This window comes from Mytilus edulis, chromosome 11, assembly GCF_963676685.1.
Source record: "Mytilus edulis chromosome 11, xbMytEdul2.2, whole genome shotgun sequence".
NCBI lineage: Eukaryota > Metazoa > Mollusca > Bivalvia > Mytilida > Mytilidae > Mytilus > Mytilus edulis.
The window spans coordinates 16,396,966-16,424,833 of record NC_092354.1 but is presented as its reverse complement, the minus strand read 5'-3'; the positions used below and the strand labels follow the sequence as shown (position 1 = coordinate 16,424,833).

The window sequence follows — 27,868 nt, the reverse complement described above, 5'->3', positions numbered from 1 at the left end:
CTGATCCTGACTTCATTTCATGGATCAGTGATTAAGGTTACTTCAGTTACATGTAATTTGTCAAGTTTGTTTCTCACACATGTTTAAAAATACTACAAGCAGTAGGAAAAGTAGGTCAACTATATTTGGTTTATGAAATGAGTGTAAGGTGAATACATTGTATGTCTAATTGCAAGACTTACATTAGACTTTGACCCCAATGAAAATGTCATGGTTCATTGAACAATGCTTAGTTTTTGTGGTTTGATCTATTTCCAAATGTTTCTCAGATGCTACAGTAAAAACTACATGTACATGCATGACATGTATAGGATCACTATTTTTGGCATATTATTGGATATTCATAAGTTAGTTTTCATGGTTTGGATGTTAAGAATGTTAAGTCTATTTCACAGACAGTATAAATCACTAAATTTTGGGTATCATGGGTATGGAATGTCAGTTTGTAGGGTGTACATCATCTGTCTGGCATGGTTAATTTGACTGCAACTTCATTTTCAAAGGTTAATGAAAATTGAAAGTTTATGTGATACTTGTACATGTAGTAAAACCTTCATACATGTAGGCAAAGCAGAGATGACATTTCAGCATTTGCACAGTCACTCTTGTTTACATCTGACACCAGTGATCATGTCTACATCTTGATTATACACATGTACAGTAGCTGCTTTTTGATAACAAAAGTCGGACAACTATTAACAATTGTTATAATTCATTTGATAATACTAGGTATTTTAGTCTTGTATAACATATAAAAAAGAAGATGTGGTATGATTGCCAATGAGACAACTATCCACAAAAGACCAAAATGACACAAACATTAACAATTTAAGGTAACGGTACGGCCTTCAACAATGAGGAAAGCCCATACCACATAGTCAGCTATAAAAGGCCCTGATAAGACAATGTAAAACAATTCAAACGAGAAAACTAACGGCCTTATTATTTAAAAAAATGAACGAAAAACAAATATGTAACATATAAACAAACGACAACCACTGAATCACAGGCTACTGACTTGGGACAGGCACATACATAAATAATGTGGCGGGGTTAAACATGTTAGCGAGTTCCCAACCCTCCCACTAACCTGGGACATTGGTATAACATGTATAATGATAACCAGAATACGGAGATGTGGTATGAATTTCAATAAGACAACCATCAACCGTAAACCAAGACTGGGATCTCCATGGATGAAAATTGAACGATGGAGGAACTTCAAGTGAAGTGATGTAATTGTTAGTAACTGTACATCCTTCAATAATGAGCAAAATCAGTTCCCCATAAGTTTGATAATGAAAAACCTATAACAGGCCTAGATATATTAGATATATTATATTAGATAATGTAACACCGTGTAAATGAGTTCAGATGAGAAACCCAAGTTGGATTTTTATACCATGTATACAAAAGCAACATTGATACGTCAGTGATGACAAATATAATAGTGTGGTTAATCAAAGACTTGTACTATAATAGTTGATCATCTGCCCTTTAATATTCATGTTTTTCTACAAATCAATTCTATCTGCTTTTGAATAAATGCCTTCTTAATATATATCCCAAGATGTTAAGCAACATTTTCCCATTGTTTTCCATAAACACAATAAGCATTACAAAGTCATACATGTATAACGCACTAAACCATTATAGGTCAATGTATAGCCTCAGGCGCGGATCCAAGGGGGGGGGGGGGGGGGGACTGGGGTTCCGGGGGTTTGAACCCCCCTTTTTTGGACGATCAAGGCATTTGAATGGGTACATGTAATTGGAACCCCCCTTTGTCCTGGGTTAGTAACAACTCCTTTTTAAAATGGCTGGATCCGCTCCTTGGCCTTCAACATGGAGCCTCGGCTCACACCGAACAAAAAAATATAAAGAGACCCAAAATATTGTCTGTACATAACTATCTATCTATCTAGTAACATTGTTAGTTTTCTTTACTGATTGAATAATATGTCATTATTGTACAAGCATTTATGGGATTAAATAATTTGAATTTGAACAATTGAAATGGAAAATATTTTGGATAAACGTTAGTACATCTGATCAACTGAAACCACACAAGAGAATCCGATGTCAGTCTTTAGAATTTAATAAGACCCGAGTCTAAAGAATACATCAAGTTATAAAAAGTGATGTGAAAAAAATAAAAGAATTAAGATTTGATTTCCCTGTCTTAAACAATGCGAGTTTTCATGTTTTGAACATTTGAACTTTCATTTGCGCTAGTTTGTCGGGTCTTGAACAGTACGTCCATCTACTAGTATTTACATAAATTACATGTATGTATGGTAAATTCTTTGCGAAAAATCCGGTGAAAATATGAATTTTTCTCGCTAGTGATAATATTTTTTTACCTCAATCATGAATGCTGACGTGCTATTTACCTGTATCATGTGTATCAATTACAATTGAACTTCAAATAGACCATTCCGTACAATGTACAATACAAAGTCGAGTTAATATTGACCTATTCAAAAATAAAATACGGTAAAATAAATTAAATTCAGATAGATTTAAGATTTGTTTTCCATAGCTGCAAAAGATGTGTTAAATGTCTGATTTTTTTTTTACATGTAAAGAAATCAAAATGATTATACGACAATATTTATAATTTTACAAGAAATGTAGCCCCCCAAAAATTAGTGTGTGAAATAAGCCCTCAAGAAAATATAAAGCAGTTTTATGTGGGGATAAGTTTGACAAGTGCGTGTATTAGAAGTTCCGCGCTAGGTTTAGAGTATATCATGTATATTCAGCGTTATTATGAAGTGATGTGATTCGTAAAACTACGGGTATTGAAAACAACCGTGTATGCATGAATGATTTTACACCTAACTAATTTAATAGAAAAATAATTAAATTGTTATATAGATGATATAAAAATTGTCAACTTTAATTCAGTTATAAAGATACATTTGGTAACAAATATATTGGGTAACGTTTTTCGATTTTTCTGTTAGTAGACATATCTTTTATCTAGTGAAATTGCAGGTATCTAGTGCTGGTTCCGATTTTATTGGTTCGAAGAGATAAGGGCGAGGAAGTGTTAAAAAATATATATAAATTCAGCACATTCACTAAATAACCGAGGAATACAAAAATGTGTTCAGCGGCAAATATTTCAAAATACTTTTTTTTTTAAATCAATGTCTATCTCAAATTAATGTATTACATTGGAGTGATAGTTGTTTCTCTTTGTCACAACCTTATATTTCACACAGTAAATTTTTTTTTACAAATAATTGAACCTATATCCCTGACTGTTAGACATTTTGTATCCGTGACTTTTAAGTGTACATGGAGATCGATGTTTGGAAGTTGCTACGCTTATAAATTAGCTATGCCTATATAATGGTTGTAGCTATCATATTTTAACTGTTACAACTTTTTCTGCGTTTAAACAGTTTATTTATGACTGTTTCAACGTTTTCCGTGTTGGTACAGTAATTAAATGACTGTTACAACTTTCAAATGGTTGCATCAGTTTTATTACGACTGTGACAACCCTTTAGGCGTTTAATCAGTTTATTTATGACTGTTGCAACGTTTTTCGAGTTGGGACAGTTGTAAATCAACTGTTACAACTTTGAAATAGTTGTATCAGTCCTTTAATAACGGTGACAGTTATTTCTTGCGTTGTTACAGTCGATTTATGTTGTAGACAAACACTTTTAAAGTTGGGACAGTTACAAAAAAACTGCAGCAGTGAAATTTAACAACTGTTACAACTTTAACAAACATTACCAGTCTTAGAACGACTGTTACTGGTATGGACAGACGTTTTTTCGTCCAGTAGTGAAAAGAACACAAAATGCAAACACATAAATCGATCGAGATAAATAAAAGCAAGATTCAAAACGGAAAACAATGGAGAAAAAATCAACTTTAAGAGAAACACAACGTTACAACAGATATACTGAAGTGCAACAATCACAAACGCTAATGCAACATACATACTATTACTACACATCGATTTGACTTCCTGAATTCGAGGCGCATTAGTAGTATAACATTGACACAATTGAATGGAACGGTAAAAAATAAGTGTTCCTTAATTTTTAATAAAGTGTCGAGTTTAATATACTATCTTAATAGCACCACAACATAAATTGATCTGTTCTTTTCCGGATGTGAATTTACTGTACCACATTATGTACTGAGTATTAATTTTTTTTCCGTTGGATTCGAATTTTCGTGGATTTCGTGGCTACCTAGGAACCACGAATATAAAAGTTGAATTATTTACAAATGGCATACAGAAATGTGCAGATCTTGTCAAAATCACAAAATCAAATATCTACGAAAATGATAGTTTTATTCGATCTATTGAAATTGGTACCAACGAAAATAAATGAATGTTTTACTGTTCGTTTTGGGTTTCTGTTTTTTTTTTCATTTTACTATAGAAGTCATCATGGTCACCTTTTTATTCTGTTTTTATTGAAGTGTGAGTTAATAATATGTTTAATATTATGTAAACAATGTATAATCCCGTTGGGATCCCGCTAACATGTTTAACCCCGCCACATTATTTATGTATGTGCCTGTCCCAAGTCAGGAACCTGTAATTCAGTGGTTGTCTTTTTTATGTGTTACATATTTGTTTTTCGTTCATTTTTATTACATAAATAAGGCTGTTAGTTTTCTCGTTTGAATTGTTGTACATTGTCTTATCAGGGCCTTTTATAGCTGACTATGCGGTATGGTCTTTGCTCATTGTTGAAGGCCGTACGGTGACCTATAGTTGTTTATGTCTGTGTCATTTTGGTCTTTTGTGGATAGTTGTCTCATTGGCAATCATACCACATCTTCTTTTTTTATATAAATCATTTTAATGATGTTGGTAAATAAATGGATCAGAATGTGTCCTATGATATCAAAGTCACAATTTGTAAAAGTAAACCATTACAGGTCAAAGTGCGGTCTTCAATACGGAGCCTGGGCTCTGATCGAACACCAAGCTATATATCTATAAACTTCTCCAACATGACTAACGTAATTATAAAAAAAGATGTGGTATGATTGCCAATGAGACAACTCTCAACAAGAGAACAAAATGATACAAAAATTAACAATTATAGGTAACCGTATGGCCATCAACAATGAGCAAAGCCCATACCGCATATTCAGCTATAAAAGGCCCCGAAATGACAATGTTAAACAATTCAAACGAGAAAACTTACGGCCTTATATATATAAAAAAATGAATAAAAAACAAAAATGTAATACATACACAAACGAAAACCACTGAATTACAGGCTCCTGACTTGGGACAGGCTCATACATATATAATGTGGCGGTATAAAATATGTTAGCGGGATACCCATCCCCTAACCTGGGACAGTGGTATAATATTACAACAAAATAACGAACTATAACTAGAGGCTCTTAAGAGCCTGTGTCGCTCACCTTGGTCTATGTGCATATTCAACAAAAGACAGATGGATTAATGACAAAATTGTGTTTTGGTCATGGTGATGTGTTTGTAGATCTTACTTTACTGAAAATTATTGCTACTTACAATTATCTTCATCTTTAATGAACTTGGCCCATTAGTTACAGAGGAAAATATTTTGTTAAAAATTTACAAAAATTCACAAAATTTATGAAAATTGTTAAAAATTGACTGCAGAGGGCTGTAACTCCTTAAGGGGTCAACTGACCATTTGTGTCATGTTGATTTATTTGTAAATCTTACTTTGCTGAACATTATTGCTGTTTAAAGTTATCTCTATCTACAATAATATTCAAGATAATAACCAAAAACGGCAAAATTTCTTTAAAAATTACCAATTCAGGGGCAGCAACCCAACAACCGGTCGTCTGATTCGTCTGAAATTTACAGGTCAGATAGATCTTAACTTCATTAACAATTTAACCTCGTGTCAGATTGGCTCTAAATGCTTCGGTTGCAGAGCTATAAGCCAAAATCTATATTTTACCCCCTATGTTCTATTTTTAGCCATGGCGGCCATCTTGGTTGGTTGGCCGGGTCACGCCACACATTTTTTAAACTAAAGTCCCCAATGATGTTTATGGCCAAGTATGGTTACATTTGGCCCAGTTGTTTCAGAGGAGAAGATTTTTGTAAAAGATTACGAAAATTACGAAAAATTGATAAAAAATGACTATTAAGGACAATAACTCCTTAAGAGATAAACTGACCATTTTAGTCATGTAAAAACTTATTTGTAGATCTTACTTTGCTGATCATCATTGCTGTTTACAGTTTATCTCTATCTATAATAATATTCAAGATATTAACCAAAAACTGCAAAATTTCCTTTAAATTGCCAATTAAGGGACAGCAACCCAACAACCGATTGTCCAATTTGTCTGAAAATTTCAGGGCAGCTAGATGTTGACTTGATAAACAAATTAACCTATGTCAGATTTGCTCTAAATGCTTCGGTTTCAGAGTTATAAGCCAAAATCTACATTTTACCCTTATGTTCTATTTTTATCCATGGAGGCCATCTTGGTTGGTTGGCCGTGTCACGCCACACATTTTTAAAACTAGATACCCAAATGATGATTGTGGCTAAGTATGATTAAATTTGGCCCAGTAGTTTCAGAGGAGAAGATTTTTGTAAAAGTTAACGACGACGGACGACGGACAACGACGACGACGACGGACGACGGACGCCAAGTGATGAGAAAAGCTCAAAAATCAGTTGAAAAAGGCTTAACTCAGCAGATGGACAAAAAAGAAGGAGACGTGGCCGGGCACTTGTACATCCCATCAACAAAAAGACACTATGAACAGATCTAAGCGTAAAACCATTTGGACAGGAAAACAAACAAACCATCAACAAACGTCAGAATCCTGACTAAGGACAGGTTCAAAAAGTTGCAGAGAGTTTAACGTTTATAACTGTACCAACCTATATTCTTATCTATAACAATAGTGTCACAGCAAAACATAGAAAGACACACTATAAAAAAATATAAATTGCAAAAGCTAATTTCATTCAAAAGACATATTAACACTAACTATATTATATGGTCCCAATCTAAAAGAAAATATTTTTACTGTTACTTTTTCGGTCATAATGGTTGACGTATCTTGCGCACTTTTATGATTTTTGTGTCTAACCATATCTTAATATTGTATAAATTATTCTTCTTATCTATTGACTTTCTTATCAACGATAAAAATGAAAATATATTAACATAATGATCAAGTAATTATAAACAGTTGTTACAAAAGTACTTCTATATTGTCTGAAGATTGAGTTATTAAATCATTAAATATACAAAGTAGCAACAACCTTTCAGTAAGTTATTGAACTTTTATATATACATCTATCTGTGATCACGTACACACATCAGACAACGGATAATAAAAGTTCTAAAATATTAATTTTCTCATCCCGGATGAAAATAAAAATAATTTAACAAAAGTATAAAGTTATAATTAAACAAATGTTAAAGAGAATCTGGGATGTTTGAAGATTGACTTATTAAATCATTGAAAGGCGGTAGTAACCAAAGGCAACAGTAGTATACCGCTGTTCGAAATTCATTAATCGATGGAGAAAAAACCAAATCCGGGTTACAAACTTAAACTGAGGGAAACGTATCAAATATTAGAGAACTGTGACTCAACGGAAACACAGCATTAAAATGTAACACACACAGAAACGAACTATAATATACAATATTGAAAGATAGTCTTTTATCTACCTACATGAAATTGAGAATAAAAATTTGGAATGTTTAAAAGAGACAACACCCCGACCATCGAACATACAACAGAAGAAGGTCACCAATAGGTCTTAAATGCAGCGAAAAATTCCTGTACACGGAGCAGTCCTTCGACTGGCCCCTAAACAAATATATACTAGTTTAGTAATAACGGACGTCATACTAAACTCCAAATTTTACATAAGGAACTAAAATTAAAAAAAAAGACTAAAAAAGGCCAGAGGCTCCTGACTTGGGACAGGCGCAAAAATGCAGCGGGGTTAAACATGTTTATGAGATCTCAACCCTCACCCTATAGCTCTAGCCAATGTAGAAAAGTAAACGCATAGCAATACGCAAATTAAAATTCAGTTGAAGAGAAGTCCGAGTCCGATGTCAAAAGATGTAACAAAAGCAAATAAAGAAAATGACAATAATACATAAATAACACCAGACTACTAGCATTTAACTGACATGCCAGCTCCAGACCTCAATTCAACTGATTGAAAGATTATGTCTTCATCATATGAAATCAGGCACAATCCCTCCCGTTAGGTGTTTAGTATCATACCATCATAAAATATATCAGAAGAACATAACCCGTGTCCTGCCAACAACTGGTTTTTAAATAAATGTGTTTAGTTTCGATGCAAAGACACTATTAGTGAATCGATGTTAAAGCCAAACTATGCAATCTTCAATGACCTGACAACAGTATCGTAACTATATCCCTTCTTAATAAGTTTATTTACAAGTTTTGTTAGCTTCTGAGGTGAATACTGACACTTTTGTGCTTTATAAAGAATATTACCATACAAGATTGGTTATGAAATACCAGAACGTCTTAGACGTTTGCATGTTGAGATATATTAACGAATGATGTCCTTGTACTGACGATAAAATTTAGTAAAATTTAGTAAATGTTTTGACTAGTTTATGATATCGAAAACCCTGGTGTAATAAGTTTACAGTATTACATAAATTTATCTCGTTAAAATCTTAATCGTTGTTACAAACACGAGCGAATTGTACAAGTTGAGATATGTAAACACCGTCAGATGGTGACAATGAAACGTCACCATCTAAAATGTAAAATTAACGAAAGGAAATGAAAAATCATCTCTTTTATCATAAATGGTTGTATTAAGCTTTCCGTATGATATAGATATCAAGATCGGGGAATGGGTAGTTGTCATTTTTTTTATTAGCTTTATTTAAAGTAAGTTCAACAGGATAAATTTCTTTCGTATACATACTGAAGTCGTCATTATTGAGAGCCAGTATATCATCCAAATATCTAAAAGTATTATTAAATTTTGTATCAGATGTTGTTTCCGTGGATTATTGCTGATGTTGTAATAAACTGCAAGTCATAGCTATACAAAAACAGGTCCGCAATAAGTGGTACACAGTTCGTCCCCATTGGAATTCCGATAACATGACGATATACGGAATCTCAAAAGCGAACAAAAATGTTATCTAGTAAAAATTCAAGGGCAGATATAGTATCAAAACATGTCCAATTGACATAGTTCTTTTATTTATTGCTATTTTAAAATGACCTAAAAGAGTTTGAACATATGTATTCGCATACTGACTGTTTAAATTCCAATTTAATTAGGTGTGTGAATGTTTTTCTTTATGAAAATGTAAGGCAACGTGATATATAGGGAAGAAAAATCAAAACTTTGAACAGATTCAAATTCACTAATATACTGTCCGCCAAAAGTTAAGCACTACCTGTTTTTATTGTTTGAATTTTTTCCCAGTTTGAAAAATCAATTTTACCTCGAAAAAACAGAAAACCTTCAAGTAATTATTTTGTTAACAAATACCATAAACAAACCATTAATATAATTTTGGTCACTTATACCGCATATTCAGCTATAAAAGGCCCCGAAATGACAATGTTAAACAATTCAAACAAGAAAACTTACCGCCTTATTTATAAAAAAAATGAACAAAAAACAAAAACGTAATACATACACAGACGACAACCACTGAATTACAGGCTCCTGACTTGGGACAGGCTCATACATATATGATGTGGCCGGATTAAATATGTAAGCGGGATACCCACCCTCCCCCTAACCTGGGATAGTGGTATAACATTACAACAAAATAACGAATTATAAAAATCAGTTGAAAAAGGCTTAACTCATCAGATGGACAAAAAAGAAGTGGCCGTGGCCAGGCACTTGTACATCTTATCAACAAAAAGACACTATGAACAGATCTAAGCGTTGAACCATTTGAACAGGAAAACAAACAAAACATCAACAAACGTCAGAATCCTGACTAAGGACAGATTCAAAAAATTGCAGAGAGTTTAACATTTAAAACGGTACCAACCTATATTCTTATCTATAACAATAGTGCCACAGCAAAACATAGAAAGACACAAAAAAAAAAATACATTAACACTAACTATATTATATGGTTCCAATCTAAAAAAAAAATTTTTACTGTTACTTTTTCGGTCATAATGGTTGACGTATCTTGTGCACGTTTATGATTTTTGTGTCTAACAATATCTTAATATTGTATACATTATTCTTTTATCTATTGACTTTCTCATCAACGATAAAAATGAAAATATATTAACATAATGATCAAGAAATTATAAACAGTTGTTACAAAAGTACGTCTACATTGTCTGAAGATTGAGTCATAAAATCATTAAAAGTACAAAGTAGCAACAACCTTTCAGTAAGTTATTGAATATTTATATATGCATCTATCTGTAATCACGTACACACATCAGACAACAGATAATAAAAGTTTTAATCTGTTAATTTTCTCATCCCGGATGAAAATAAACATATATAAACAAAAGTATTAAGTTTTAATCAAACAAATGTTATAGAGTGTTTCGGATGTTTGAAGATTGACTAATCAAATCATTGAATGGCAGTAGTAAAGTATTGGAAAGGGGTATTTTCTCTACCTATATAATATATTTTTGTTCTGTTGGAACACAAGAAACAATGTGAAAATTTTAATTATTTATTTTTTTAGAATAATTTAATGTATTTTTAAGAAGTATACATTGAAAACTAATTCATTCATTACATTCTTACAGGGGCAGTAAAAAAAAATATGAAAAACTATAATGGATTCAATATTGACATAAGACAGGATCAGAAATAGTGTCAAATCAAAGGGTAAAAAGAAAACTCTCATGTAAAAAAAAATACCATGTTAGAATAGAGAACTAGAAAAATGGCTGTATAAGATTAATTGTCAAATAGGCAACACGACAGTATCTGCTTATCCTTCCGGAGGACCTGAGATCCCCGAAAGCTTTTCTATGGTTCGTGTTGCTTAGTCTTTAGTTTTCTATGAAGTGTTGAGTTTGTCTGTCCCTGTTGGTACAGTTAGCCCCTCCTTTATATGTTATAAATGAATTACCATGCATGGAATTTATAATTTAACTTTAAATCTGATTTAGTAATGTATTAATACAAAGAATTAAACTTTTATGTTTTCTGTTTGCTTAGCTAATAATAATGTTCATACCTTTGTCTTTACATTATGTTGGGAAATTAGGAAAACTGATTAAATGTATTGGCGAAGATGCTTTACCTTCCTAATCACTAAAAACGGTTAAGTTTAGTCACTTAATAAAAGCAAAACAAAAATTCAATATCACTAAAACAGACATTTTTTTTACGCTTAACTGTTGACTTCCGGAATTTAAGGCGCATTATGGTTATCATATTTACCCAATTGAATGCAACAGTAGAACACAAAGAGTGTTCCTTTATTTTAATAAAGTTTCGAGTTATATATATCAATCTTAATAGCACCATAACATTTATTGATCTTTCCTCATGTTCCTTCAGCTGCTTTTCTTTCCTCAAGTGAATAGAATTTTACCACACTATATACTGTGGACTCATTATTATTCGTTGAATACTGTTATATACCTGGAAACCACGAATTGTATTGTCGGACAAATTACAAATGTTATATAGAAATGTATGCAGACTGTTTGCAAAACTACAAAATCAAATATCCCCGAAAATGATAATTTATTCAATCCACGAAAGTTGATCACCACTAGATTAAATGAATCCCCAGTATTCATTTTTTTAAACATTTGTTAAACATATAAATCCGTGTATTTGTTTCCCTACTTTTTTTCTCTTTTAACTTTATAAATTGTAGTAGTTAAAATTGTTATTCTGTTTTATTAAAGTTAGAAACTGAGTAAAACAAATGTTGATCAGAATGTAAACATTGTATAATCATGCATAATCCGTTTTAATGCAGTTGGACAAAATAATCATAATGTGAACTATAATATCCAAGTCACAATTTGTAAAAGTAAACCATTATAGGTCAAAGTACGGTCTTCAACACGGAGCCTTGGCTCGCATCAAACAGGTAGCTATTTAGGGCTCAAAATACTATTGTAAAAACCATTCAAACGAGAAAATGAACGGTATAATCTTTTCAAAAAAGACGAGAAACACTTATGAACAACAACTACATGAACATCTGATGTTTGACTGAATACAGGTGCAAAAACCTGCAGCGGGTTTAAGCGCTTTAATAAGTACTTACCTTCGCCCTTATTTGAAACACTAGTGCACTATCATAAATTAAAAGAGGGGCTAGAAATAAAATACACCATATAAGATATCAATTAAAATGGCTTCTGTCGATCAAACGACATATTAACACAGGTGAATATACAATATGTTCCAAATCTAAAACCATTTTAAATTTAACTTTTTCGGTGATAATGGTTGACGTATTTTGTGCAATTTTAGGATGTTTGTGTTTAACAATATCTTAATATTGTATAAATTATAGTTCTTATCTATTGACCTTCTCATCAACGATAAATATTAACATAATGATCAATAATTATAAACAGTTGTTACAAAAGTACTTCAATATTGTCTGAAAATTGACTGATACAACGATTAAAAGTACAAAGTAGCAACAACTTTTCGGTAAGTTATTGAACTTTTATATACGTTTAATTTTCTACATTTGGCTAGAGGTACATGGAGATGATTGAGATCTCAAAAACATGTTTCACCCCACCGCATTTTTTTCTCCTGTCCCAAGTCAGGAGCCTCTAACCTTTGTAAGTCTTGTATTATTTTTAATTTTAGTTTCTTGTGTACAATTTGGAGCTTAGTATGGCGTTTATTATCACTGAACTAGTATATATATTTGTTTAGGGGCCAGCTGAAGGACGCCATCGGTGCGGGAATTTGTCGCTGCATTGAAGACCTGTTGGTAACCTTCTGTTGTTGTCTGTTCTATGTTCGGGTTGTTGTCTCTTTGACACATTACCCATTTCCATTCTCAATTTTACCTATCTGCAATCACGTACACACATCAGATAATGGATAATAAAACTTCTTATTGATTGACTTTCATATCAAGGATGAAAACAAAAAATAATTTATCAAAAGTATAAAGTTTTACTACAACAGATGTTAAAGAGAATGGATGTTTTAATATTGATTAATTAAATCATTAAATTGCAGCTTTGGTAAAAATCAGGTAATTCATTAATTCAAATTAATTAATTAATCAATTCAATATTTAAAACATGGCCAAAAATATCTCACTTATTATACTTTCCTGTTTTAATGTAACCGTCTTCCTGTATCAGAAATAATAAATCATTTCTTTCTTAGTGTCTGGTAATTCTGTGATTCTCTACATCACATTTGGGTACAATAATAGTTTCTTACGGAGTAATCTCCCCTCGATTTGCCCCTTCTAGTACATTTCAATCATATTTTGAATCAGATACCGGAATAGGAACTTGAAACAAATGTAAATCCAAATCGATAAAACAGGAAAGTAAAGGGTTATTTTCGTGCAACGTTGTTTGCCATTTTTGTTTCACGTGCAGCCGTGAAAGGTTCGTTATTCACCGTGTTTCGTGGAATTAGTAAGAAATCAACGTGAAGGTAACTTTTAATTGTTCGTTCATTGTGAAATGGCAATTTTATTTCGCAATCTTCCATTCAGATACCCCCCTCTTTTTACGCGCCTCATTAAAAATTGCTGGGTTCTTGTTTGTTATGTTTGCATCACAATTATTTGAACGCTTTCTCATTCATTTCAACTTCCTGAATATTACTTAGCTGAATCTGCTGTGTAGAGAATGTTGATCATTACTGTATACAACATAATTTTACATATACACATGTACATGTGTATTTTAGATGTACATATGTACACGTGTAATTCTACATATACACATGTACACGTGTAATTCTACATGTACAAAAAGTTTTGTAGTATTTTTTTTTTTACATGTTTCAAATATTTTAGTGAGTCAATATTTGTACTTTTGAAATTTTTGTAAAGAAGAAATGGAAAATCCTCAATTATTATTGAAATTACTGATTTTTATTTTTAGATTTGATCCTCAATGCTCTTCAATTTTGTACTTGTTTGTCTTTAGGAATATTTTGATATGAGCGTCACGGATGAGTCTTATGTAGACAAAACGCGCGTCTGGCGTACTAAATTATAATCCTATAACCGTTGATAACTATTGCAATGGCTCCCTTCATATAAGAATTGAACACATTTCTGTAAATGTATTAAAGTGTATAAGCGTTGACTGAAGACATTTTTGAATATGAAGCTTGCACTATCAATGTTTTTTCAACTTTATAACATTTCTTTACTTTATAGCATTCAATACTTGCGGGATAATAACATTTTGTTTGCTGTGATCACGAAAACACGATTTCGATTTAGTTTTCTTATGTTTATTATGATTTTTTTGAGGCGGAAGCACGTGTCATCATGAATGTTATATTTCATTCTGAAATGAAGGTTAGTTTCAGAATGACACAATATTGCTGTCAGCCATATAAAAAATGCACACATGTAATGTAATTTTATCTTTCTTTTACATGAATCTGTCAATTATGAGTATCTATCTTATTAAATTTTGTTTTACAAATTGCTATTTAGGATGTTTTTGGGTGAGGTCAAGATATTGGTCTCAAATGTTTGTACTCCTTGGTTTTTTTTTCTGTCAGTATGGGGTAAAATAATTTGCCCCATTTGTCTCTTCATATAAAACTTCAACAACTCTTAAAACAATCATTTACACACATTTAGGAGGCAGACCTAGGTTAAGGGAAATAACTCTTAAAATCATCAGTATGTTTGTGTCAACCATTTTCAAAAATATATTCTAAGCTTCTAGGTTACATAGATTATTTTCAATCTGTTTCAGGTAAATGCTTAAAATACATTGATGAACTTGACTTTTACAAACGTACTGATGATTTAAAGAGTTATCTCCCTGAACCAAGGTCTACCCCCTTAAGCAGATTCTAGATTTCTTTTCTTTCCAATTGAGTCCCATCTACTATCAATATAAATACAAAGTAAAAGTAAAAGTCATCCTTTTTTTTTTTTTTTTTTTTAAACTCTAATTGATTCTTTATTGCACATATTGCTGTTTAACAATTAAACTTGGTGTACAGCATTTCAACAAGTTTCCCTGTTTAATTACCACTGAATACCCAGGGAGAATATTCAGTAAAATTACCTAAAAAATACATTTGTTTAATTATCTGAATACATTAAACTACAAACTATTATTATAGTTGTTACAAATATTCTTTGCTACTTCACAAACAATATTTTTGGCTATATAATTAATATATCATCCTTTTTCTGTATTTTTATGAAATCAAATATCTCGAAAATTAGCTCGATAACCAATCGATATTTTAGCCTGTTTTTTTTTCCTGAACTAGTGCCCTTCCAACATATAGTATCATATTAATATTCTTGTTTTTCTTTTGGATTCACTTAAGAATACATTTAAGGCTTTTTCTTTGGAAGACAAAGGGTTAATTTATGGCGTCCGAAAAATTAGCATTGCGTTGAAAAAAATCCGTGGCGTCTCATAATGCTCAATTGCTTTAGATAAAACGCTCATTTAAGAACAGTGTCTTCAAGCATATCAAGAAAGTGAGAAAATTGATCAATACAATCAAAATCATTACTATTAAACCTGTTAATATTTACTCGAGATTCTGTTATATACAACATTCCTTTAAAATTATAACTTGTACATGTATCATAGCTGTGGATAAATTCATCTATTGGCACGATATTGTATTTTTATTATTATTTCCTAGATAAGGTAGCTCCTCACAAGGAAGCTATTAAACAAAAAGTTCCAAATTATGAACTTGAAATCATCCCTTTGTAAATTTTACGGACGCCATTTCGGATTGGTTGACCGTTCTTGAATAACCTTGTTAAAGAAGATATCAGATACGTTTCACATGTCGTAACTACAACCCACTTCCCTGCAGCACGAATGTTACCCACCGAATTAGCCTATTTACCGGGTTTGCAGTTTGAAATAACATGATCCTTTTTATAATTATTCTAACTACCTGGTCTTATGTTTCCGTATCCGTTTTAAAATTTTGTTAGAATTTTGTTTCTTTCCAATATTTTCAGTTACGTGTTAAATTGTCACATAACCTTAACTTCTCGTTTGGCTACTTGTGATATACAAACACAATTAGCATTGTTAACGGCAGAAAGAGTAGTGTTCCGCTTGATTGAAGATTGAATAAATTTCAAAACCGTTTTAGCTCATCAACAAATAAAATTTGGATTGTCTGTAAATTGTAATTGTCTGATTGGTCATGATGTAAATTATAAGATGTTTTCCTTAATCAATACCTGATATTGAGTATATATACTGTTGCCAGTTGGTTATATATACAACACAGTAACGTATTAAATTGAATCATTAAAAGCGTCAACGATGAAGTCAGTAATTCTCACCATAACCGTTCTTTTGGGATTGTTATTTGTTCCAGTCATTGAAAGTAAGTTTATTATTTGTGAATCTAAAGAATAAAAATACTTGGAAAGCATCATTGAAATCATATGCAATGTATCAAGCTTGCAATTGTTTCTTACAGATGGTCAGCACGACGAAAAACACTTCAAGTATCTCGTATGCTTGTTAAAAACGAATTATATGAGATTACAAAATACAGTATAAGACACGGATTATAAGACGTATTAAGTAATATTTATATGATTGATTTACTTAACAGGATATACAAAAATATATAAATACTTATATGATTAATGATAATGATGACGCGCGTTTCGTCTACATAAGACTCGTCAGTAATGCTCGGATCAAAATGTACTTCTTTTGCGATAATAGACCCGAAGTTTCATAATGGTTAGTACAGTCTCTTAAGGTTAAGCGCTATTCAACCAGGTTCAATCCACCATATACTACATTTGAGAATGCCTGTGCCAAGTCAGGAATATGACAGTTGTTGTCCATTCGTTAGATATGTTTTCTCATTTGGTTTTGCTATTTTATTAGGGACTTTTCGTTTTGAAGTTTCCTCGGAGTTCAGTATTTTTGTGGTTTTACGTTTTTATCAATTTTCTTTTCACTTGCATTTAAATAATGATGACAAGATGGTAGAAGTCTATGAACATCTTCAAAGGAAAATTTTGTATCAAATTAGTTTCTGGAAGTAATGAAATGCATGGAGTGTTCAAAGACTCAAATTGCATGTTCATATTCATATCGAATTTACCTATAGAAGAGATAGCAGCCACAATTATATTGTCTTCAAAAGAATAAAAAAAAAATAACAAAATTGGTAATTGTTTGATTGTAATTACCATTTGTTTTTCATATTGTACGACTTAAAACTAAAATATATCATTTATTCATTTTAAATTGCACTAATTATTATATTAAACTAAGCAAGCACGTTTTGATATTTGTTTTTGTAACTTTTCAAATAAAAACATAGATTTATGTTTTGACACCAGATCGTGAAATGAAAATTTCCACCACTTTCAATTTTTGCTTCAATATACCATGCCATTTTTGATACTATACTTTCTTTTTATCTTTCAATGGAAAATAATGAAGTAATTTCTGGCACCAGATCGTGATAAATATTTGCAAAATTTTCAATATTTGAATTTCAAGATTTCTAGAACATTAATCATGTTAATGTTGAAGTTTGAATAAGCAATATGAATCCGGTCATAATATCAGTATTGTTTTCATACTTAAACATGTTAAACTTATTTGTCGACATGGAAAAAAATCCCAGAATATCATGGCAAACGGGATTTACTTTCTTCGATAATTAGTAAAAAAAATAAATTATTAAGAAATTAAGATTTCAACTCCCTCAGGCAAAGTTGGCTTTAGTGGAATATGGCTATTTTTTTTAGGCATTTTGACATATATATATATAGCTTTTCAAAGGTTTCTGTACTTATACATCTTCAGATTTCAAATGTTTGGCTTTGAGCGTTCCTGATGAAGGTAAATCCAGAAAAGCGCTTCGGACGCAATAAATAATAAAACGTGTTGTTTCAATGTAATAAAGTAATCCATGTTGACTTTACTATTAAACATATCAAATTGAGAATGGAAAAATATTTTTTTTCTGTAGAGACAACAGCCATACCAAAATGTAGCCGAAGGCTTCAAGAGTGGCTTTAATACAGAAAATACCAAACATATCCTTTAGCTTATTTAAATGTGTATCGAAGAAAGCCGCCAATTCATGTTGTTTAACAGAATCGAGTCGAACATTTTCATATTAAATGATCAAAATTATAGGAACACTGTTTTATTATTAATCTGTGATTAAGATATAAAATATGTAGAAACTAAAGTTAATGATGATTCTATATGAATGCACAAGTCATGATTAGAAATATTTTTATATCAAATATGAAACCAAATCAAATTTCACCGATCGTTTCTATGATTTAAAGTATACAAAAATATAATGTGTTGATGTATATGATGTTCAACAGCAACATACTTGTTGATATATCATAGGGGGTCACCACGTGACGGTATTAAACCAATCACAATGAGACAATTTACCTGCGGTGCGATACTTGTTGAGATCTGCTCGTTCAGGTATGGTATTTTAGCACCATTGAGATATTTACGAATTTAACGACTATTCAATTGTGATTATACTGATTGTTAGATATTTACCCTCTGGTTCCTATTTTCTATTTTTCGAGAATAAAAAAAATTGGAGTCCACATATATGCAGTAATATGGGTTTAATATCCCGATAAAAATGAGATAAACTTGGCTTTACCAATGTTTCCTATGAACACGTTTAGTTTGGCTGTTGTTTTCATTTAATTTGATGTTAACAAAAAAAATGCATTACAAAGTACAACGTTGTTCCTTAATTGTACAACTTTTGTGTCCTAATTAGCCTCAAATTGATAAAATAAATAAGGTTTCTCCAGGTGATGACGTAAAAGGTTGCATTTTGTAAATACAGCTGTTTCTCAAACCACGCCTCTTTTGGGGAGATTTAGAATATTCATAGAAAATTAATTTTGTTTACATACTGGTTCCCAGTTATGCTCTCTATGTTCCATTTCATAGAGACATAACTTGGGAATGTTACCAGTAAATATACACGTGCGTATTGTTTACATTGAAATCTGTGGTAACCCTTCGTTCAAGGTAGTGTTAATTTAAACTCTGAAAACTTCAGGGCATATAAACCTTAAAAATATGCCGCACAGCCCTATATTTTGACCTTTGAAAAAAATTGTAGAGCATTTGAACTTTCAATTCTAGGATAAGCTTTTTTTTCAAAACTGCATAGTGTCCTAATAAGCTTCAAACTGATATTAATTCTTTCAGTGAAAAGCAAAAGATGTCACAAGAGACCAACTGTTGGTAAGTAATTAATATGTCTATCTTTTTTGGGTGTCCGTCCTATATAGAAGGGGGGTCGGAGGGTTTCTGAGCTCGAAATCCAAGGTTTAAAAACATTTAATCCCGATGTCCCAAATTTAGATAAATTTAAATCAAGACCTCCCGAAATTCGAAAAAAGAATTCACGGACCAAAAACGATCAATCCCGAAATCCCCGGCTAAAAAGCAGCCGATCCCGACGTCCTGGAAAAGGTCATGTTCCCTCTTAATATTGTTAATTAGCAAAATTATAAACAACTGGCATACAACGGTAAGCTTTATAATTAGCTATAGCTATTAAACCAGGTTTAACCCATCTTTTCGACGCACAGTGCTGGTAACAAGTCAACTTTTTTTTTCCATTGGTTGATTTAGTCATGTAAATCGACCGTTTGATTTTGTTATGTGAATGTAGTTTTTCCTTCTTAATTACTTTACATTTATTTATTGGATACTTTTTCAAATTTACAAAATGTTAAAAATTTCATAGAACATAATTAATTTATTTTATATTAGGAACGCATGTGATATAACACATAAAAAGAGATTATGATACACTTCTTTCAAAAATATTTCCGTAACCGTTAGCTTTTCCAGCAATGTATATAAATAAATAAACTCATCACAGATACCAGTATTAAATTTTGTATTTACGCCAGACGCGCGTTTCGTCTACAAAAGACTCATCAGTGACGCTCGAATCAAAAAAGTTTAAAGTACGAAGTTAAAAAGTATTGAGGACCAAACATCTTAAAAGGTTTGGCAAATACAGCTCAGGAAATTTATTCCTGAGGTAGAAGGACTTTGTATTTCAAAAATTCAAAACTTTCGTAAACAGTTAACACTTAATAATGACTATTTCAATGATAAAGCAAGTCAGAAGTGCTGACTACTGGGCTGGTGTTTCCGTCGTGGAATTAAAACTCCACCAGCAGTGACATCGACCACGTGGTTGTAAATAAACTCATCATTAATATAGGTATATAAACCCAAGGTAGTCAATAAAAACATAATCGTTAAGGTTGAGGTTTTCTTTTCTCTTCCAAAATCTTTGATTTAGGTTGCACTCTGTAAATACAGAATGTAACCAAACTAAATAAATACTTTTGGATAGTGAACAAATTGAATTATAAATGTATACTCAGACTAAAAAGGGGGGAAACGGGTGAAAGGTAGTAAAAATAAAGGATAAGTTCAAACTATTAGAATTCAAGGCAAATACATATTTAAAATATTATTATGAGTTTAGGATAAAAAAAAATTATGAAACTTAATAGTGTTAAGTTTTAGAAGCAAATTTAATTTCAGTGGGAAACTGCATCGTCTATATTTACAAAAGTACAGCCTATACAAGTTCTTATCTTAAAAAGGCTTTATTATGTTTGCACTTAGCTTTAATTAGACATGTTAGATATTAACACATTTATAGATGTTCGCTTGTCATGTTTTGGATTTTTTTGTCAGATTTTCGGAATCCACTGGTTTTATTCATTAAAATGCCTTAAACAATTTTGTCCATTTTCCTTTTAATAAATCTTTTGCGTGAATATTGATAATCCATCTGAAAAAAGTCTTTTGATTAATTTTTAATAGTTGTTGACAGCTTAAGGTTGTCAATGATAAAACTATGAAAATCAAGAGAAAACATTTTCCCGCTATCAAAATTTCAATTGTTTATATATCGAAAACAAGCACATTAACCCATTTTTTGCTGTTTTGATTCCTTTATTAATCCCCTATCAATATAGACTAGTTTAATGAAAAGCTACGTATTTTGAAACTGATAAGCGAACTCCCTTAAATAACAAATACAAACAGATTTAATTTATCTCAATTCAATTTGTCATGATTGTTAATAAAAGGTGTCTTGTTCCTTATCCCAAAAAGAGTTTGAGTTTATAAAATGGGCAAGGAATTGTAAAACAAACAGACCTTTGTTAACTGATTTGTAATTATATTTTGATATTGCTATAGTATATTAACTCATGATAGGCTGTGTACGCTAAACCTGGGGTTCGTTTGCATAAGACTCATAAGTGACGCTTTAAAAAAGGTGAAAAAGGTCAAATAAATTACAAAGTAGAAGAGCATCGTGTATTGAAAATTAGTTATTTCTTATGAATATGATCTGTTTGTTTTCCATGCGATGTATTTTCATAAATATATTTGTAGTTGAATGTCCAGACCCATTAACCAAAACCCTGTGTCAAGAACTCGAACATGACTGTTTCCACGAAGGATAAATTTGTTGGTGACACGGGAATATTGGACTGTTCAGCTGGTTATTCTTTAGTTGGGAATGCCAGTATAACTTGTTTAGAGTCTGGCCAATGGAGTCCGATAAGAGCTATATGTAATAGTTTTATTTGTTTACTTTTTATCTTTGATCTTAGTTTATGAGTTATTCTTTTCTCTGTCTGCTTCAAACACTGATCCGGTGCCAAAGCTTTGATGAAAAGGATCTCAAATCGCTCCGTTTTACTTTCAGTTTAATACAAATCTCCAAATTAGATCTGCTTTTGTGAAAGTTGTGAAAATGATCAGTATTTGGTTTAAGCACGTTTACAATCAACATCAAGTTAAAGGATGTTAGCCTGTCATGTTTAAAAATTTTGTCAGATATTTGTAATCCTCTGGTTATATCCGTTTAATTGCCTTACATTTCTTTTATACCACAAACCCCCATTTTTCTTTTTATAAACAGTTTAAATGTATAATTATAAGCCATTTGTAAAAGTCTTATAAAATTCTTAATATTTTTTAATAGGTTTTGAGAACTTAATTTTGAGAATGATAATGCTATGAAGAGTCAAAAGAGAAATTTTTCCCGAAAAAATTCAATGGCATATATATCATGTATATTGAAAACAAGCACACGGACCTATTTTTTTTCATGCGTTTAGTTCCTATATAAACCCTTTATCATTAAATACTAGTGTTAATTTTGTTAATTTGAAACTTAGTACTAGCGAACTTCTTTTATGTTTAACTTAATATGGTACGAAAAGATTGTTTATATCAGTATTATTGTATTTATATTTTCATTTCAACATTGATATCAAGTATGAACACAAAACCTGATAAATTAGTGTTACTCCTAACGACACTATCTATTCTTGCAAAGAAGTAAAAGCAAAACCAAATATTGTATTTACAAAACAACAGGGTGAATCTGCATTTATATTATGATATCTTTAATAGAAAGAAGTTTCTTCAGTTCTATAAAATGTCATTTTGATATTTCGCTATCATCTATCTTCAGGTGTTCCAGATGATCTCCGAACTTCTGTACATGATTTCAGGGGTTCGAAATACACATTTGTTTTTACTGACAAGACTATTGTAGAGGCAAAGGTAAATCGATATACATATATATTATAATTCAACACATTGTACAGTAATATTGAAGACTTGTGATTGAAAGATTGATTAAATATATAAATGATTGATATATGCGTTTTAATTGATATGTGTTTGTAATGTGTCCATATTTGTATTAATTTGTTTTGTACTTTTATCTTATTTCATAGAAGTACTCTTAACATTTACTTTACGTAATGTATACACTATCTTTTGAACGTGGTTAAATGTCTTATCAAATCATGTTTTGCAGGAGTATTGCCTTTCTATGTGTGGGACTCTGGTGGAAATTAACAACAAAGAAGAAAACCAGTTCATTTATTCAGTTATTCAAGAACGTGGTTAGTACTTGTATTTTGTTAATTAATCTTAAAATAAGATATATGCCATAGTATTAAAAATCAATAACTTAATTAGACAAAAACGTAAATATTATTTTGACATGCAACTTATCAAAACGTCCCACACAAAAAATACCCCCAAAAAATCGTAGAATTAAGCTTCTCAATTGTAAACTGTCTATTTCTTTAAAGGAAAATACCACCAGCGTCTGCATACGAAATATGTACTCAATTGCTTCAATGTTTCGGAGCTTGTATTTCCTGTAAACATTTCTATAATAGAGACATTCTGATTACAAATTACCTTTGTTATCGATGGTGATAGAATATCTGTATTTCACGAAAAACATGACAGATATCATATATATACCATGATCTTCTTACCCTTCCCTGTTTTTTTTTGTGAGGTTCCAATTTATCAGTATTAGGTTTTTTATTGTATGCTCTGTTTACAAATGATTGTCTTTAGATTGTGCTTAGTTGTTTTTTTTGTCAAGTTGGTAGTGTCAGTGTATGATAGATCTTTTAGTTTGAATATCCATATGCTATATGTGGTTAACGCTAACTTTGAAAAAAAGTTTTAGTATTGAATTTGCTCTGGTTTTAAATTTTATAATTTTTCAGTATCTGTATTGTTTTTACTGAAAATACTGTAATTGTTACACTTGTGCATGTTAAACAAATTTCGTTGTAGAAGGGTATAAACACAGCACAAACAACATTTGCCTAAAAGCCAAAAAGAGTGAAAATGTATACTTTAACAAAACGCATTTGACTAAAAGGTAGAAAAACTGGTCCGATTACGCAGTTCAGTGGCGGATCCAGAAATTTTTATGAGTGGGGCCCTATTGACTGTCTAAGAGGGGGCACGCTCCAGTCATTCTTCAGTGATTCCCTATATAATCAACCAAATTTTTCCGAAAAGGGGAGACAGGCCCCCTGGACCCCCTCCAAATCTGCCTCTGCAGTTTGGTTGTCCACGATTATAGTCCTTAGCATTATAATGTGTTACTTACCAATTGTTTTATAACCCTTCCAAATTTATTTCTCCATGTTTTTTGCCTCAAATAGCAAGAAAGGGAAGAAATTACACTGTAAACAAATTTGGGTCATGAATTTTAAAGTAAAGTAGTGATTGAGTCCAGCTTAAACAAGTTGAAAGAAATAGCAGTTAGGAAGCTGTTAAAAGATTTCAGGACCCCTTAACATAAAATTGTAGAAAGTTTGAGTTAGAGCCGATGAAGTTTTCTATAATGTTTCTATAATTTGTAATAACATGGATCTTTATATTAATGTTAATATTATATTAATGAGGGAAGAACCAAAAATTTGCGAAAGCAAATTTACAGATCTAACATTGTTGGGTTGATGTTTAGACGAGTTGTATATATATATATATATATATATATATATATACTTGATATGCAGGTGCTGTTTTAATATTTTTACAGAAAATGTGCACAATTGAAGCATGAGATCAATATTTGATGCATGCTAAGCAGTATTTATGGACTAACTTGTTTTATGTGGAATAGCTGAAAGTTTTCTTAACAAAGTCAACACAATTTAAAATATGTGTCTACTTTACCAGCTTTATTTCAACTATTTGTTGTAGTTGTAGAGAATTGGATTTTTTGGATTGGATTAGAGTCAAGGAATGGCATTAATTTTGAGTGGCAATCTAAAAATACCACAGAATCCAACAGGTTTGACGATTGGAAAGAGGGACAGCCAAATGACATTGGAGTTGACACTTGTGTGTATATGTGGAGTTTAAAGTGGCATGACACATATAGAAGCGAATGCCAGCGTAATGCTGAATCTTTTATATGTGAAACAAGGTAGGATATGTTATAATTTTTAATAGTTATATATTACTGAATTTTTTTTTTCATTTGTTTTTTTTTTAAATAAGATATTTCTTTGTGTTAAATCTACTTAATCTAATTGCTCAACACAAAACACAAATAAACAATACACAAGCACGAATATAAATATGCTATTCGAGAACATGGTAAGCAAAAGTATTTTATCAATTGATCTTACAATAAGATATATGCCATTATATTGAAAATTCTATAACATCTATGAGATTAAAAGAAAAAAATGCCATTCAACGTATACTATTTACACTAATGATGTGTATTACAAATGACATACTCAAAATTACTGGACAGTATTTCAAAAAGAACCAATTTGCCAAATTCAATTGTTAAAAATTACATTCAATGCCACTGCTAGTGGAGTTATTATTCCCCGAGGGTATCACTAGCCCAGTAGTCTTCACTTCTGTGTTGTTATCATTTATCATTGATATCATGGTCATAATATAAAATAACTGTCAACAAAACTTTCCATGTAAATACTAAGATTCTTTTTGTCCTACAGAATATATTACAGAATATATTACTTTAGCTGTACTTGGCCCAAATTTAGGAATTGTTGGGCCTCAATGCTGTTAAATTTCGTACTTTATTTGGCCTTTAACATGTTTTGTTTCAAGCGTCACATGTCATGGTGATAAATCTTTTGAAGACACATTGCTTTATATACAGGTTGTCTTCACAATGACATAATTAAAGCATGAGTCATTGGTTTTAATGGGACAAACCTATACTCATATACAGCAGAATTGAATACTGTGAAAATAATTACAGATGGTCTGATGTAGAATTATATAGATAAAATATAATATAACTGGATTTTTGTTTTCTCGTTTGTATTTCCCCGACAAATGTGATACTGAAATAATGCCAGAAAACCTAGGTTTATCAAAAGTACCAGGATTATAATTTTATACGCCAGACGCGCGTTTCGTCTACATAAGACTCATCAGTGACGCTCAGATCAAAATAGTTAAAAAGCCAAATAAATACAAAGTTGAAGAGCATTGAGGATCCAAAATTCCAAAAAGTTGTGCCAAATACGGCTAAGGTAATCTACTCCAGGGGTAAGAAAATCCTTAGAAAACCTAGGTTATCATTGTTACTACCCTGGGCAAACAAAATGCTCTCAAGATCAAAAGAAAAATGAGGACTTAAATTGTCGTATGGTTAACAATACATAACATGATCATACACATGTTTACACCTTCTTCGTACGACTACCTGACTATGTCTTTATTATATGCATTAATATAGCATAGTCCAGTATAGATACCAGTAACTCTTATTATTGTCTAAAAATTCACCAATCTCTTCTTAAAATAACATATCTTATTTTCTAATTTGCAGGTTTGACTAACTACCATGACGACAATGACCAGCTCAGGAGAACATACCGTTATGATAAAATCTCAAACAAAATTTTATAACTGTATAGCATTGTTTTTTTGTCATGCCCCTCTCCCTTCGAATATGTGCCAATTAATTTTGTAAGATTATTAGAATGATGAAGTGGATAGGAGATGACAGGGTGGTATGTGTGATTTCATGAAAGAGAGGTGAACGTGAATCAAGGTGGAAGTAGGCGGGGTCAAGGATGATTCAAAGGGACTGAACCTGGGGGTTATGAGTTAAAACAAAGACATCAATTTTTTACATGAAACTTTAACATGCCATTGGTTTGGTCGTTTGAGATTATTTAAGTTTGTGATGTCAATAGTTCATAGCTTACAATATGTGATGTAATTTTCTCATTGATAAATGTCGTAGGTGTGATGTAGATTTGCTAACATCGACGTCATTTATGTCTCCTGTGAATAGTAACAACATCTGTTATAATACTACATCTTCTTATTTTAATGTTATACATATATAACTTTGAACTTTTCTTGGTCATGATAAATAGTTATCAAAGGTACCAGGCGTATGATTTAATACGCCAGACGCGCGTTTCGTCTACATTAGACTCATAAGTGACGCTCAGATCAAAAAAGTTATAAATCCAATCAGTCCAAAGTTGAAGATCATTGAGAACCCAAAATTCAAAAACATTGTGCTAAATATGGCTAAGGTAATCTATGCCTGGGATGAAAAATCCTTAGTGTTTCGAAACATTTAAAGTTTTGTAAATTGGAAATTTGTAAAACTTGACTATATAATTGATATTCATGTCAAAAACGAAGTACTGACTACTGGGCTGGTGATACCCTCGGGATAACGTCCACCATCAGTGTCATCTACCCAGTGGTGTAAATAGTTATCAAATGTACCAGGCTTATAATTCAATAAGCCAGACGCGCAATTGTCTACATAAGACTCATCAGAGATGCTCAGATAAAAATAGTTATAAAGCAAATCAAGTTCAAAGTTGAAGAGCATTAAGGACCAAAAATTCCCCAACAAATGTACCAAATACGGCTAAGGTTATTTTTGCCTAGGATAAGATAATCATATTTGATAAAACTATAGTGTTGAATATTCTCAGCATTATTCCCATGTATCCGACACAACTGTATAACTATTTTGTCTGAACATTATACTACAAACATTGACAGTGCTATGGTTATTGTTAGCTCAGATGTTAGCAACCTGAGTTCCTGTTATTGCCCCCAAAGTCTCTTCAATTTGTGGATTGCAATATTGATATTCAAGGGATGTTGTGTTGAATTCGTATTTCGGATTTGTTTGTAAAAAATCCACACGTATCTGTTTTTTGAAATGTTAAGGCTTGAAAAATCGTAACGACGTGTATGCGTATGTTTTTATCAACAATAAAACTTCTATATTATCGCAGTATCTGTACCAATAATTTCTTATACCTATACCAAACC

General features: G+C 31.5%; 1 protein-coding gene across 1 annotated transcript; it reads left to right on the top strand.

Moving 5' to 3' along the window:
- Nucleotides 1-16,403: 16,403 nt before the first annotated feature.
- Nucleotides 16,404-26,397, top strand: LOC139494025 (hepatic lectin-like). The gene is made up of 6 exons (XM_071282192.1): nt 16,404-16,550; nt 19,400-19,435; nt 22,716-22,807; nt 23,067-23,154; nt 24,770-24,995; nt 26,388-26,397. Exons 1-6 carry the CDS (start codon nt 16,487-16,489, stop codon nt 26,395-26,397), a joined length of 516 nt encoding a protein of 171 aa, XP_071138293.1. The 5' UTR covers nt 16,404-16,486.
- The last annotated feature ends 1,471 nt before the right edge of the window (nt 26,398-27,868 follow it).

Coding starts and splice junctions, on each gene's coding strand:
- LOC139494025 (XM_071282192.1), top strand. CDS start 16,487: ATGAAGTCAGTAATTCTCACCATAACCGTTCTTTTGGGATTGTTATTT. Junction 19,436..22,715: donor TCACAAGAGACCAACTGTTG/GTAAGTAATTAA, acceptor ATCTATCTTCAG/GTGTTCCAGATGATCTCCGA. Junction 22,808..23,066: donor AGACTATTGTAGAGGCAAAG/GTAAATCGATAT, acceptor CATGTTTTGCAG/GAGTATTGCCTTTCTATGTG.